The 13578-nt window shown below is 35.7% G+C and overlaps 1 protein-coding gene across 5 annotated transcripts; it reads left to right on the plus strand.

The window, feature by feature from the left end:
* Positions 1-9630: 9630 nt before the first annotated feature.
* Positions 9631-13325, plus strand: LOC105162075 (uncharacterized). 5 transcript variants are annotated; one of them, XR_847820.3, is made up of 10 exons: positions 9632-9804; positions 9929-9985; positions 10125-10246; positions 10364-10433; positions 10642-10690; positions 10952-11040; positions 11148-11195; positions 11624-11743; positions 12585-12644; positions 12793-12871. XR_847820.3 is itself a non-coding variant. In XM_088880492.1 (10 exons), the coding sequence occupies exons 1-9, from the start codon at positions 9745-9747 to the stop codon at positions 12901-12903; spliced, it is 666 nt and encodes a 221-aa protein (XP_088736618.1). In that variant the 5' UTR covers positions 9633-9744; the 3' UTR covers positions 12904-12914; positions 13105-13325. The 5 variants fall into 5 exon arrangements, 4 of the variants coding, with proteins under 4 accessions (XP_011078296.1, XP_088736618.1, XP_011078298.1 ...); XM_088880492.1 differs by lacking the exon at positions 11624-11743 and adding an exon at positions 13105-13325 and having other exon boundaries at positions 9633-9804; positions 12793-12914; XM_011079994.3 differs by lacking the exon at positions 11624-11743 and having other exon boundaries at positions 9631-9804; positions 12793-13087.
* Positions 13326-13578: the final 253 nt, after the last annotated feature.

Here is a 13578-nt window from a genome sequence, read left to right on the forward strand (position 1 = left end):
TTAAATATATAATGAGCTTAATTAAGTGGATTTTAATTAAATTTTTAATTAAAATTAACTGAGCCTTGCATTCTCCATAAAATCGGCCAAGCACCCTAAATTAAGCTTGTTGGAAAATTCTAGGATAGGAAATAATTGGCTAACAATTATCACTTTTGAAAAGTGCTATGTTAGTCATTCTTTATTTGGAATCAAGAATATATTACTTTATGGATTGTAGAATAAACCAAGGCACATTCTAGTACATCCATACAAGGTATATATATTACTTATTTGGAATAACTAATAACATTACCCAACACAAAATAATTTTCCTACCTTAGAAGCTCCCATTGGCTGCCATCTCTTTTTCTACAGTTTACACACTTGGTGTATTCTTTTCTCCCTTATTCTCTTCTAGCAAATCGAGTTAAGGGATCCTATATTCCGATGTGTATGGAAGTGTCTTTAGAGGGCTTCTACGTTGAAGTATTGCATAAACGAATCAACAAAAAGAAGTTCAAAACAAATCAAGAAAAAGATAATCCTTGATTTACGTTTCTTACACTTCTCGTTTTAATTTTACCATGAGCCATGTTTTAGTTTATTGTGTACTTTATTAACTACATCAAACGCACGAAAACTCCAAAGGTATACCCCTTGGAATCATGGTTTTATCATATTCGGTTTTTAATTTATGAATTTCTTAATTTACCGCTTCCGCTTGCGCGTTCCCACCCCGATTCACTCGCATTTTCTTTGCTTACAGATGCTATATCTCAAGAGGTTCCTAGTCAATCACCTTCTCACTATTGGGGGTAAGTCAACCAATCAGAGCACATCGAGAGTAGACCTATCAACTCCATGCTCAACAGGAGTGTTGAGCTTCTCTTGCTGAGTGGATTGTCCTGCTCTACTGGTGGTTTGAACAATAAATTGGTGGGCTGCTCACAGAAGAGCAGGTTGGCGGTATTAGGCAAGGGCTACTGGATTTTTTGGAAGTGGGGGCGTTGAGGCCCGCCTAGTGCCTGTTCTGAAGGTGGAACCGAAAGACCTATAGTGAGGAGAGAAGTGTTTTTCTCAAAAGAGTCGTTATCACATCTATTGTTTGAGCTAACAATTTCCCATGCCTTTAGCTTTAGTGTTCCCCTAGACGATGCTAATGATGCGTGCCGGAGCCCAGCAGCAGCACAATGATTGAATGATTTTCAAAAACATCTTCAAATCAAGGGAGAACTAACCTACAAAATAGGGGTAAGCACTCCCATTTTAAATCAGTAAATTGATTGATTGAATTAATAATTAGAAAACTTTAAAATAACGTAAGAATAATGGTGTGATAAATAAAGTTTGGTGATAGAACATTGAATATAAGTGAAAATATGCGTGTGGTTGCAAACATTGCGCAAGGATCTTATTGTCAACCAAGAGTAAAGAGTGTACGAGAGTATGTGACATGAGTTATCATTATGACTGCAACATGCCTCTATTTATGGTTCGCTTTGGAGTAGAATTTGCAGGGTTTAGCTAACTAACCAAAAAGGGGATTGAGATTTGGATTTATCTGGATAGAGGTTTGGACACAAGCCAGATCAACCCGAGTATAGCACCCCCTACTCACTACATCTAATTATTACTATTTCATCCTTTCTTTAATCAGAACTCATTCTATAAGTAATTCTCTTTCAACCCATAAAATGAATTCTAATTTATCAATATAATATATATATATATACACCACAAAAGGTAATAGATATCCCCGAAAGTTTATATTTATCCTCACTAGATGTCCTCATGTACATAACCTCAAGTAAAATCATACCACAACTTAAAACACATATCCCGATAAAAGACCAGAATATTTAACAACCCAATAATAAAAAACTCTGGCTTCATAAGTCACGACTGACCCACCTAATAAAGACGACGGCACAACTCGAAGTCCACTGTGGCTAGTCAATGTGATCTATCTCCTCAAAAATACGTGGCAAGGAATGAGCTGCCTACTCAATAAGTATAGCCAATCAATTTATATATATACACAGGCAACAATTCACGTACATGCAGTCACATCGACAATAGCCATTCATCATATAGCAACCTCAAATATAAGCAGTAATACATACTCATAACTATAAATCAATCCATGACATAATATTCGACATTATCGTTTATTAGTTAAGGACCCCACTTACTCTAATTGGTGCACATCAGTCAATAGTTTCGCTGGCCATCATCATATCACATACAACACAGGATACCCGTTGTGTGATATCCCCACACTCTTTTACTTCAGCTGTGTAGCAATATCAGCACAGGACATCACAATAAACATGGTACCCCCACACCACCCCAGTGTGTAGCTAACAGCACAGGATATTCCCCGCTGCCCGCAATACCCCGGTACCCTACGCGCCATGGTACCTAGCTTAATTCGTATATTTTTCATATCACATTATCAATCACATCATCATCAATCGCATTTTCATAAACCATTGACTGTGTTCCCAACTAGGTAAGCATCATCTTTTATTTCAATTCACGATCATCATTCTTTTTTTTATAATAATTAAGATAAAATGTGTCATTTGAGAGGTGCAGATCAAGCCAGCCTCAAGGAAGAAGAAGAAGAACAGTGAACAGAGTTTTATCACTTTTGCTGTGCTTTTAAAATCGTGTTTGTAAAGTCACGTTTTTATAAGTGACTTGTTTATTTCCTAGCAACTTATCTAGTCAGTTTATTCTGTTAGGAAATGGCTCTATTAATTGAACACTTCCCGGTTCCTTCAGATATCAGAAATAGACTCTTTCTTCTCTGCAAACTCACTCTGTCAAATGTCTCTCTCAATTCGTATTGCTTGGTTCCATTTCAACATGGCATCAGAGCGGGTTGAGCTTTGAAACAGTAAAACCGCAGTATCAGTTTCTTGAATCAAGAAAAGCGCTGACAAAATCACTATGGAAGAAAGAAACTCTAACATAAAGAACCAAGGAAATGATAATCTTGGGATCGCTCTTGTGTCAGCACCATTAGATGGAAGGAACTATCTTTCTTGGGCAAGATCAATCGAGATTGCCCTTGGAGCAAGGCAAAAACTGGGATACATAGACGGAACGTACGAAAAACCAACTGAAGGGAAGGAGGCCATGGAACAATGGAGGAAGAATGACTACATGGTTGTATCCTGGATTCTCAATTCCATTTCAAAAGGAAATGCAGAAGCCTTCCTATATGCAAAATCAACTAGGGACTTGTGGATGGAACTGAAAATGCGGTTCGGTGAGAGCAATGAGCCCTTACTGTATCAGATACAAAGAGATATCAGCTCTATATCGCAAAGAAACATGAGTGTGGTAGAGTACTTCACCAAACTCAAAAGACTGTGGGATGAACTAATATCCCTTAATCCATTACCCGTTTGCTCTTGTGGAGCAAGCAAGAAAATCTCATACAGAATGGAGGCATATCAATTGATCCAATTTCTGATGGGACTTGGCGACCCATATGACCACGTAAGAAATCAGATTCTACATAAGGACCCCTTACCCACTGCTGCAAAAGCATACTCTATGGTACATAGAGTGGAGAAACAAAGAGAGGTTAATTCGGGCATAAGTGAAATTGAAAAAGAAGGGGTGATGGCAGTGCAAGTTCTGAACCAAGAAGACAGTCATATGCAAAGGGAAACTTCAAGAAAGCTCCCATGGACAAGAAACAGTTGCTGTGTGAACATTGCAAGAAGAGGGGCCACTTGAAGGAAGGATGTTTCGAGCTGATAGGATTTCCAAACTGGTACAAAGGCATCACTGATAAAGGAAAGACCGGGGGAAAACAATTAAACTTCAGGTCCATGAATGTAAGGGCAGAACAAGAAGCTAACAACCTGCTGACAACTCTCAACACTAAGGAAGACAAAAGATTCACAGAAATTGTGAAAAGGGAGGTACTGAAGGTAATGCAAGACCAAAGCAACAACCACATAAGTTCTAATTTCTCTGATTTTCAAGGCTATGTAGGTACTATCCCTATCACTAGTGGTGTGTCGATTATTGATAGTGGGGCTTCAGCCCACATGTGTGCTTCCATAGAATTTTTTTAAAACTGTTATGCTCTTAACAATGAAATTTCTGTAAAATTGCCTAATGGATCTAGTCAGCAAGTTAAATTTGTAGGGGAAGTTCACATCAGTGAGAACCTCATATTGAAACATGTTCTGTATGTCCCTGCATTAAGACATAACTTACTTTCAGTTAGCAAGTTATGTGAAGATGACCATTATAGTGTTCTTTTTACCAATCACACTTGCATTGGGCAGGACCCTCAGACTAGGGAAGTGAAGGCCATAGGTAGACAACAAGGGAGATTATATGTCTTAGACCAAAGACCACCAGCTCACATGCAAAATGGCCCTAAGTTGTCCACTAAAACTCAAGAAAATGTACCATCTGCTATGTGTAATCTGAACAAATGTAATTATAAGGATGATCAAGTGTTATGGCATAATAGATTAAGACATCCCAATTTTAATGTCTTGAATCATATGAAAATCTGTAAAGGTAATGCCACTCATGAAATCAGATGTGAAGTATGCCCTTTAGCAAAATTGCATAGAAAACCTTTTTCCTTGAGTGATTCTAAGACTAAATCTGTTTTTGAGTTGATTCACATTGACATATGGGGTCCATACAGAAACTATTCCATTAATAACTTTGAATACATGCTCACTATTATAGATGATTTCAGTAGGAGCACTTGGGCTTACCTCATGTTGCATAAATCACAAACTCAGTCCAAGCTAGAACAATTCTACAACATGGTGTTGACTCAATTTGAAACAAAAATAAAACAGATAAGAATTGACAATGGCACAGAATTTATTAATTAAGAATGTCAAGATTTTCTTCATAATAAGGGGATTATTCATCAAAGAACATGCATTCACACTCCACAACAAAATGGGGTTGTGGAGAGGAAACATCAGCACCTTCTACAGATTGCTAGATCACTATTGTTCCATGCTAGTTTGCCTCAGAAATTCTGGACTGAAGCTCTGTTGATGGCCACATATCTTGTGAATAGATTCCCTGCGCAAGGCCTTAATTCGAAAACTCCCTATGAACTGCTCTATAAAAGAAAACCTACATATTAACACATGAAAGTATTTGGATGTCTTTGTTTTGCTGCTAATGTCTTACCTTTTAAAAGGAAATTTGAACTAAGGGCTGCAAGGTGCATGTTTCTAGGATATGTTCAAGGGATAATAGGATATAAAATCATGAATTTGAGCACTGGAAAGATACATGTCAGTAGGGACATAATTTTTCATGAAGAAACCTTTCCCTTTAAAGGAGTGATTGATGATAATTTAGATATAGTTTGTCCTCTTCCCACTGTTAATGACATTACTGAAGATGATTATAATGAACAACCTATCTCTGCTCATCCTGAACAAGAAAGTAGGATTCCTTCCCCTAGAAGATCTAGTAGGCTTACTAACAGACCTAGATGGATGCAAGATTATGAATGATATAGTGGTGAGGATGCTGCTAACTATTAAATGACTCATGTTCATAACTGCTTTGTAGAGAAACTCACTAACATGCAGGAACCCAAGGATTATATGGAGGCTCAAAAACAACCAGAATGGAGGGAAGCCATGAGAAATGAAATCAGTGCCTTGGAGAAAAACAAAACTTGGGCTCTGACAGACTTGCCTCAGAACAAAAAGGCTATTGGTTGCAAGTGGCTTTACAAGGTAAAACTTAATCCTAATGGTACTATTGAAAGACATAAGGCTAGATTGGTGGCCAAAGGCTATAGCCAAATTGAGGGAGAGGATTACAATGACTGCTTTGCACCAATTGCAAAGGGTTGCAAAGGCAGTCATTGTAAGACTCTTCCTTGCAATAGCCATAGGAAGGGGTTGACCATTACATCACCTAGATGTGAATAATGCTTTCTTGCATCGGTATCTTGATGAAGACATATATGGAACCTCCACAAGGCTATGAAGTCCCATTAGGAAAAGTATGCAAACTAGAAAAGTCCTTGTATGAACTGAAACAAGCTTCTAGGAAGTGGAATGAAGAGTTCACTGGAAAAATGGAAAAATTTGACTTTGAACAATGCAACCATGATCATTGCTTATTCACAAAAGGTGATGGTGCTAATTTGATTGCTTTACTTGTGTATGTTGATGATATACTTATCACTGCAGCCTCTGAAGAAAACATCATGAAGATTAAAGATTACTTGGATGATCTCTTCACTGTTAAACATTTAGGAAATGCTAAATATTTCCTTGGTCTTGAATTGGCTTACTCTGAAAATGGATTAATTATTACTCATCATAAATACACTCAAGACATTATAAAGGATACAAGGATGAGTAAGGGAAAACACACTACTACACCATTGCCCCCAGGATTGAAATTTTTCTGCAGATACAGGAGCTGCACTTACAGAGCCTTCCAGATATAGAAGGCTAGTTGGGAGGCTGCTCTACTTGGGATTTACTACGCTAGACTTGTGCTATGTTGTTCAACAGTTGAGCTAGCATTTGCAGCATCCTTGTGAGAAACAAGGGGATACTGCAATGCATGTGGTCAGATACCTAAAAGGGAGTGTTTCTTCAGGACAATTTTTTCCTTCAAAAACTAATTTCTCACTTAAAGTTTTCTATGATGTAGATTGGGCTGCATGCCAATCAACAAGGAAATCACTTACCGGTTTTTGCATCTTTCTGGGAGAAACTCCCATATCATGGAAAACGAAGAAGCAAACTACGGTGGCAAGGTCATCAGCTGAAGCTGAATACCGTAGTATGGCAAGTATCACCTGTGAGGTAGTTTGGATGATCTACCTCTTACAAGCGTTGAATGTTGAAATAAAACTACCAGTGCCTTTCTTTTGCGATAACAAGGCAGCACTACATATAACAGCTAATCCTGTGTTTCATGAAAGGACAAAACACCTTGAGATAGACTGCCATGTAGTGAGGAACAAGTTCAAGGAAGGGTTAATGCCTACCTATGTCATTTCTAAACAACAAATTGCGGATATCTTCACTAAGTCACTGCCATGCAACTCTTTCCTGCATCTGAGATCCAAGTTGGCCCTGGTTAACCTTTCCCCAAGTCCAGCTTGGGAGGGGAGTGATAAAATGTGTCATTTGAGAGGTGCAGATCAAGCCAGCCTCAAGGAAGAAGAAGAAGAACAGTGAACAGAGTTTTCTCACTTCTGCTGCATTTTTAAAATCGTGTTTGTGAAGTCACGTTTTTATAAGTGACTTGTTTATTTCTTAGCAACTTATCTGGTCAGTTTATTCTGTTAGGAAATGGCTCTATTAAATGAACACTTCCCGGTTCCTTCAGATATCAGAAATACACTCTTTCTTCTCTATAAACTCACTTTGTCAAATGTCTCTCTCAATTCGTATTGTTTGGTTCCATATCAACAAATTACTTCCTCAATAATAACTTTCAATTCGATTTCATACAACAATCAATTATACGATCACGTCATCATACCATTATCACGTCCAACTATTACAACACATATGACACATAGTAGCAATTCCACCGATTTTAAAGTAATCTAACAAATAATCAACAACTAATTATATAAACAATCAATATACGAAAGCCACGGATAATAATATAAAGTCAAGTCCACGTTCGCATCCAAGAAATCAATATATATTATATATACAATACTACACATATAGATATATATAAATCCAATTAGCTATACTTACCTTAAATTCCGAAATGCTTCGATTTCACGAGCGACTACTCAACCCTCTACTTTGTTGTCACGTTCTATAATAGATTATTATACGTATAATCAATATATTTAGAATATTATAACTCTAAATAAAATATTATATGTTCGTACATTTTCTACCAATCTTTTAGTATTCCACTTATATTAAAGTCCAACCCCTGTTGTACCTTTCTTTCAAATAACTGCCTTTTCTAAGCTTCTCAAACATATATTTAATTTATCAACTAATTCATAAGAATTCATTTAATCAAACCCCTTATATATTCATAACTATCATTTTTAATAACATCCGTAAATTATATTATCGTTAAAATCTCATTTTTCCTATTTCATAACATAATATTTCTTAAATATAATTTTCCGAGACATTTTTATGAGTTTTCTATCGATTTATCGCTACTATATAATTTAATTAAACAACAATACATAGAATTACGTATTTGGTTAATCATCCGATGGAATTGTGTAAATTAGCTATAGTAATAATTAAATCTGACAAATCTAATATTTTAATTACCCAATTATATCATTTTTATAGCAAATGTGATATTTAATTCAACATCAATTTAAATAGCCAAAATCATAAAATATTTTGATAAAATAGTACACCGTTCAATATAAACTATATTTAATAAAAAGACGAATTAAATAATATAATTATGTAAATTAATAAAAATTCAAACATAAATTACCTGTTTCTTCTTTCGCCCGCGAGGAATTGCAAATTTCTGAAGTAGAAATTTATATATATGTATATGTTATATATAGGTGTAATGAGAGAGAGGAGAAAGATGAGAGGTGGCCGCCACTCTCGTCCACTCTCTCTTCTCTTATCATTTTATATATATATATATATATATATATATATATTTATATATACACATTATAAATAAATACTATTATTATTATTCTATTTATTTAATTAAACTTTTCTCAAAATACCCATTACGTCCTTCCCAATTTTCTTAATTAATATAATTTGCTTTCAAATATTATAACAAACTCCAATTTAATCCGTTCAAGTTTTATTATATCTGAAATTCAGTCTATAATTTGTTGACTAATTAAATTTAAATTTCTAATAATTATCAATCACTCTCCCAATTATGTGAAAAATTCTACGGACGTCATACCGAGTTCTGCAGAATCTGTTTTACTAGCTATTGAAATGTAAATCGTTGTGGATTTAGGGGTTTATTGGAGATTTTTTAGTATGATGTGTCCTAACATGTTAGAAAAATGTATAATATGGAACCCCTACTGTCTAATGAGTCATTCTACTATATTGGACTTATTTTTTTTACGTACCAAATTAGTGTAAGTATAAAAATAAGGAATTTTGATACTTTATTCATGGACCAAATGGGTCAAACTTGCTGATGCTCAGTGAAGAGCCACCACCGTTACCTTGGACATTAGAAAAAATGATTAAGGGGGTATCATACATATTGTAATACTATTTGATATTTTTAAATAATAGTACGTATTGTTAAAAACTAATTAAATTTTCAATAATTTATTAAATATGTATTCTCCAAATCACTAATTAAATGATTTTAACGTAAGAAAATTAAAAAAAAAACATTGAAGTCGTTACTCTAAATAACGTCCACAAGCTATTTATGAAAAAAAAAAATAAAATTAAGACCTTAATTATTTCCAATACAAGACTCCAAGCTATTAATTAAAAAAAATTAAATTAATACAGCTCAAGATTTATTTAAAAAAAAATAAAAGTCTTAACTTCTAGTAATGATTTCCAATAGTTTATAAAACTTTTAGTTTTATCTTATTTTTATGAAATTTTATTATTATTACAATATTAAAATAATTAGGCCAAATATGGTCCTCACTCCTCAGTCATTTTCGAGCCATGTTATATTGCTGGTTTACAATTTCTTTCCCAATTAGGGCTCTTCACTCCAAAACCTTCCTCTCTTCTGAATGTGAGACGCGCACTGAGCTGCCCCAAATTGAAGATGAAGCTGAAGCAGTTAGAGGGCCTTCTTGGTTCCCTTCAACAGTTCGAAACTCCAAAGGTCTCTCTTTCTCTCTCTCGCTCTGTAAATCTTATTCTGTGCTCTTTTGTTGCTTAGTATGTTTGCTTTGTACAAGACTACTGCTGTATGCTAAGTGCAATGGCATCCTCTAATTGTGTAACAGATTGAACTGGAACAATATCCAACTGGACCCCACATTGCGTCTCGGTTGCTCTACACTGTAAATATTCTCTACACCCGATTCTTCTCTTTTTCTCTAATTTTCTCAAGTGCCCTTTTTGGTCATATACTATATTGATGCACTTTTTGGTTGTCAGTGAATTTTAAATATTGTAAATAGTTCCTTTATGGGTACTTAGATTCCATCCTTTAGCATAATTCAGGCAGAGAATTCATTTGGGGATGTGTCGGATAAGGTGGTGGCAGATTTTGGTTGTGGGTGCGGTACACTTGGACTGGCTGCTGGTCTTTTGGGTGCAGAGTAAGTAATTGGTTTCTCTCTTTAATCTGCTTCCTGGTGGGTTTGAATGTGTGCACGTTTTGTGGCCAGTTATGTTGTGTATCATGAGGCTTATTGATGCTTCTTTTCATTGACCAGGCATGTTATTGGCTTTGATATTGATGCGGAGTCTATTGAAATTGCATCCTTAAATGCAGATGAGCTAGAGGTACTTGGATCAAAAACAATATATTGTGTGATTATGCTGTTGTTTATTTTGCTTAATCTATGATATCTTCTGGGTGCTGTTTTGTCCTAATTTTGTCATTCAATTAGGCCTTACGTTCTAGTTTATAATGAATCTCAAAGTCCTTCTATATTAGACATTTCGCACTATTATATGACTCTTTACTTTTCTTGATGAATTTAACTTGCAGTTAGACATGGATTTCATTCAATGTGATATCAGGAACTTAAGATTGTCAGGTAATTCTTCCTGAAGAAATTCACCCCCAACAAGAAACAAAAGATTCATATTATAGTAATTAAATTTAAGATGAAATGTGATGGTTGATCCAAAAGTTATTATGGGAATATAACGGGAAGCTCTCATATACTTGGGACTGGACAAAAAATGTTTCCATTCTATAAGAGAGAATGTAGCCATCAAAGCATCTTTGTTATAGGTAGACATCCTGGATGAGAAGTAAATTAAAATGCTGACAACTGCTCTTGACTTTTGCACAGATCGAGCTATTGATACTGTAGTAATGAATCCTCCTTTTGGGACGAGGAAGAAAGGAGCTGATATGGATTTTCTGTCTATGGCTTTGAAGGTGCGATCGTGAACTACATTCTGATTTATCCATAATGGATATATCACCTTCTATTTTGCTCCATGCATTTGTTTTACTTCTCTGAGAAATTGACAAATTGATGTCAGGTGGCTTCTGGAGCAGTTTATTCCTTGCACAAGACCACAACGAGAGATGTAAGTTCGCTTTTCTTTGGAACGTTTGATTATTTTGTTGTTTCTCCATTAAATGTTCTATCAAAAAATTTCTTCTGGAATAAGGGTATAATTTCATTATTCATATTGCAAATAAATCAAATATTGGTTCTTCCCAAAGTACAATCTCTTGCCTCACGATGCTTGTTATTTGCAGTTGCAAGTTTGATTACAACCTTTGTGCAATATTTAATTCTCCTTATTTATCGCCAGTTTGCTGGGTCTAATGACTTTTTCCTTCTATGTAAATATTGAGTTCCGCCTTTGCTCCTAGTCTAGTTCTCTGGTGCAACTGCTTTTTTCCTGGTGCTGCTATTGTGATTGTCTTTGTATTTTATCCTATCCGGCTGGCAAAATGAGACCGTTGGTTTATGAAGAATTAATTCTCTCATTTCTTTTTTCTATCTTAGCACTTTCATGGAACATGGGTGAGCTTTATTCCCTTACCTGAATCAACTGAAGATTCTCCACCGAAATGGATACCTTGGAGCTAACTTTGGTTTATGAGGGAAATGGATGCAACAGGAAATGTAATGGTACTTCTGAGCAAAATAGTTAGATACCCAAGTATGATCGAATTTTCCAAAACCATGCCAACAGTAGTTAAAGATTACAAAAGAAGAGGATCACTGGAATTTTAAGGTTAAAATTAATACAATAAAAGCTAGAGGCTATGGGAGTTGTGATTCTTGATCACTTTGCTTCATTTACCTCTTCAATGTCCTCCGCATAAATTTTTGAATTGTTATTTTTTGTTGCAGCATATGGTTCACTGGTCTGTTGCACAGTAAATCTTATGTTCCTGTTGATGTCACTTAGACTTTCTTATGATTGTGCATTGTTTGATTGTGAGTAGAGATATTTTAGAAGCATCTAACCTAGATGGTTTGAAGTCAGTTGGCCCATTAATTCACACTTTGAAGTTCTACTTTTCTGCTCTTTGTTTATAGTTTACTACATCATCTGCCCCCAACATGAAATGTTTCCAAAAGCTAATAGCAAAAACATAAGGCATAGGATATATGACACAAGGTATCTATTTGTGCAATAGTTAGGAATGTACTTAATTTCTTTGCTCTTATACACCTCACCTTTAGATTTCCATGGACATATTCTGTCATGCATGCATGATGACTTTCCTATCTCTACGATATTGTATGATGATTTTAACGAATGTGAGCTTCATATGGTTTCCATCTTATGTTCTATGTGCATTTTTATCCAATTTTTGCCTAATTGTCATCTGCTAAATTTCTACAGTTTTAGCATACCATGATATTTCTCTACTATGTTTAGTAGAATGTGAAGAAAGCTCGTGCTAAATATGATGTGATTTAACTAAATATCTACCTAATATTTTTCCGACTGCAGCACATCAAAAGAACTGCATTAAGAGAATATAATGCAAGCAGTGCCGAGGTTCTAAGTGAGGTACCTCATCTTGACTTACTGTTCCCTAGTGGCATACTTTAGCACAGCCTGCTGATCCTACATTCTTTAGTTTGGTGCTTTTAGCATCCATAGCAAAAATAGCTCGCACCAACTTATGAGACTTCTTGGAAAACTTGTCTTTCTGTAGCTTCGTTTTGATGTGCCCCAACTCTACAAATTTCACAAGAAAAAGGAGGTTGATGTAGCTGTGGACTTGTGGCGATTCGTTCCAAATAACAATCGACCAAAGCATTTGTAGAACTGTAGCAGGTACCTCTAGCTGGCCCGAAAAGATCTTTAAGTATAGCATTTTCAACAGAACAATATTCTGTTGGGCAATTGAGGTTCTTTCACAGACATGATCTTGTAACCAGTATGCAGGGTTGATTTCCCTTGGATATCATGTTTCCCGGATCATAAAAAAACTTATAATTTACTTTGTACTTGACTACTTGTACAGAATATCCTACTCGACACGCCACAAGCACAGAGTCGAGGTGTATCAATTTGTTGCCCTCGTTCCACCTCCTTGCAGGGCCCAGTGGGCAACACAAGACATTTTATTGGTTGATGATGCTCATTGAAATTAGAGGCTTTTAGAAAACACTCCACCTCAGTTATTGTAATTAAACAAAAAATTGATGTTATAATATGTAGAACTACTACATAATCAGTCAATAACTGGGCCTCTAGTGTTGTTGCTGGGGATAAGTCTTGGACGTCTAGAAGATGCATATTCTTGGAGTTTTTGGGGTTCTTGGTGGGTAACCTAAGCCGGGCTGTCAAGTAGGCCTAACGGTCTCAGTTGGACCATGGAGTGGAGACTTTGGAGTGTAATAATTGGATTCCCCAAGTGGGCCTAATAACCACAGTTGTACTAGCTATTAGGCATTTAGGTAATGGTTTCTAGTTGGACCTTCAGATAGGTAGGCAA

Source organism: Sesamum indicum, linkage group LG5 (assembly GCF_026168435.1).
Source record: "Sesamum indicum cultivar Baizhima isolate 11 linkage group LG5, ASM2616843v1, whole genome shotgun sequence".
In the NCBI taxonomy this organism is placed as follows: Eukaryota; Viridiplantae; Streptophyta; class Magnoliopsida; order Lamiales; family Pedaliaceae; genus Sesamum; species Sesamum indicum.

What these genes read in the sequence shown, in the direction of transcription:
- LOC105162075 (XM_011079994.3), top strand. Translation starts at nt 9,745, where the DNA reads ATGAAGCTGAAGCAGTTAGAGGGCCTTCTTGGTTCCCTTCAACAGTTC. An exon ending in CAGGAACTTAAGATTGTCAG is followed by an intron (nt 10,691 to 10,951) that starts GTAATTCTTCCT and finishes ACTTTTGCACAG; the next exon opens with ATCGAGCTATTGATACTGTA. An exon ending in ACAAGACCACAACGAGAGAT is followed by an intron (nt 11,196 to 12,584) that starts GTAAGTTCGCTT and finishes TTCCGACTGCAG; the next exon opens with CACATCAAAAGAACTGCATT.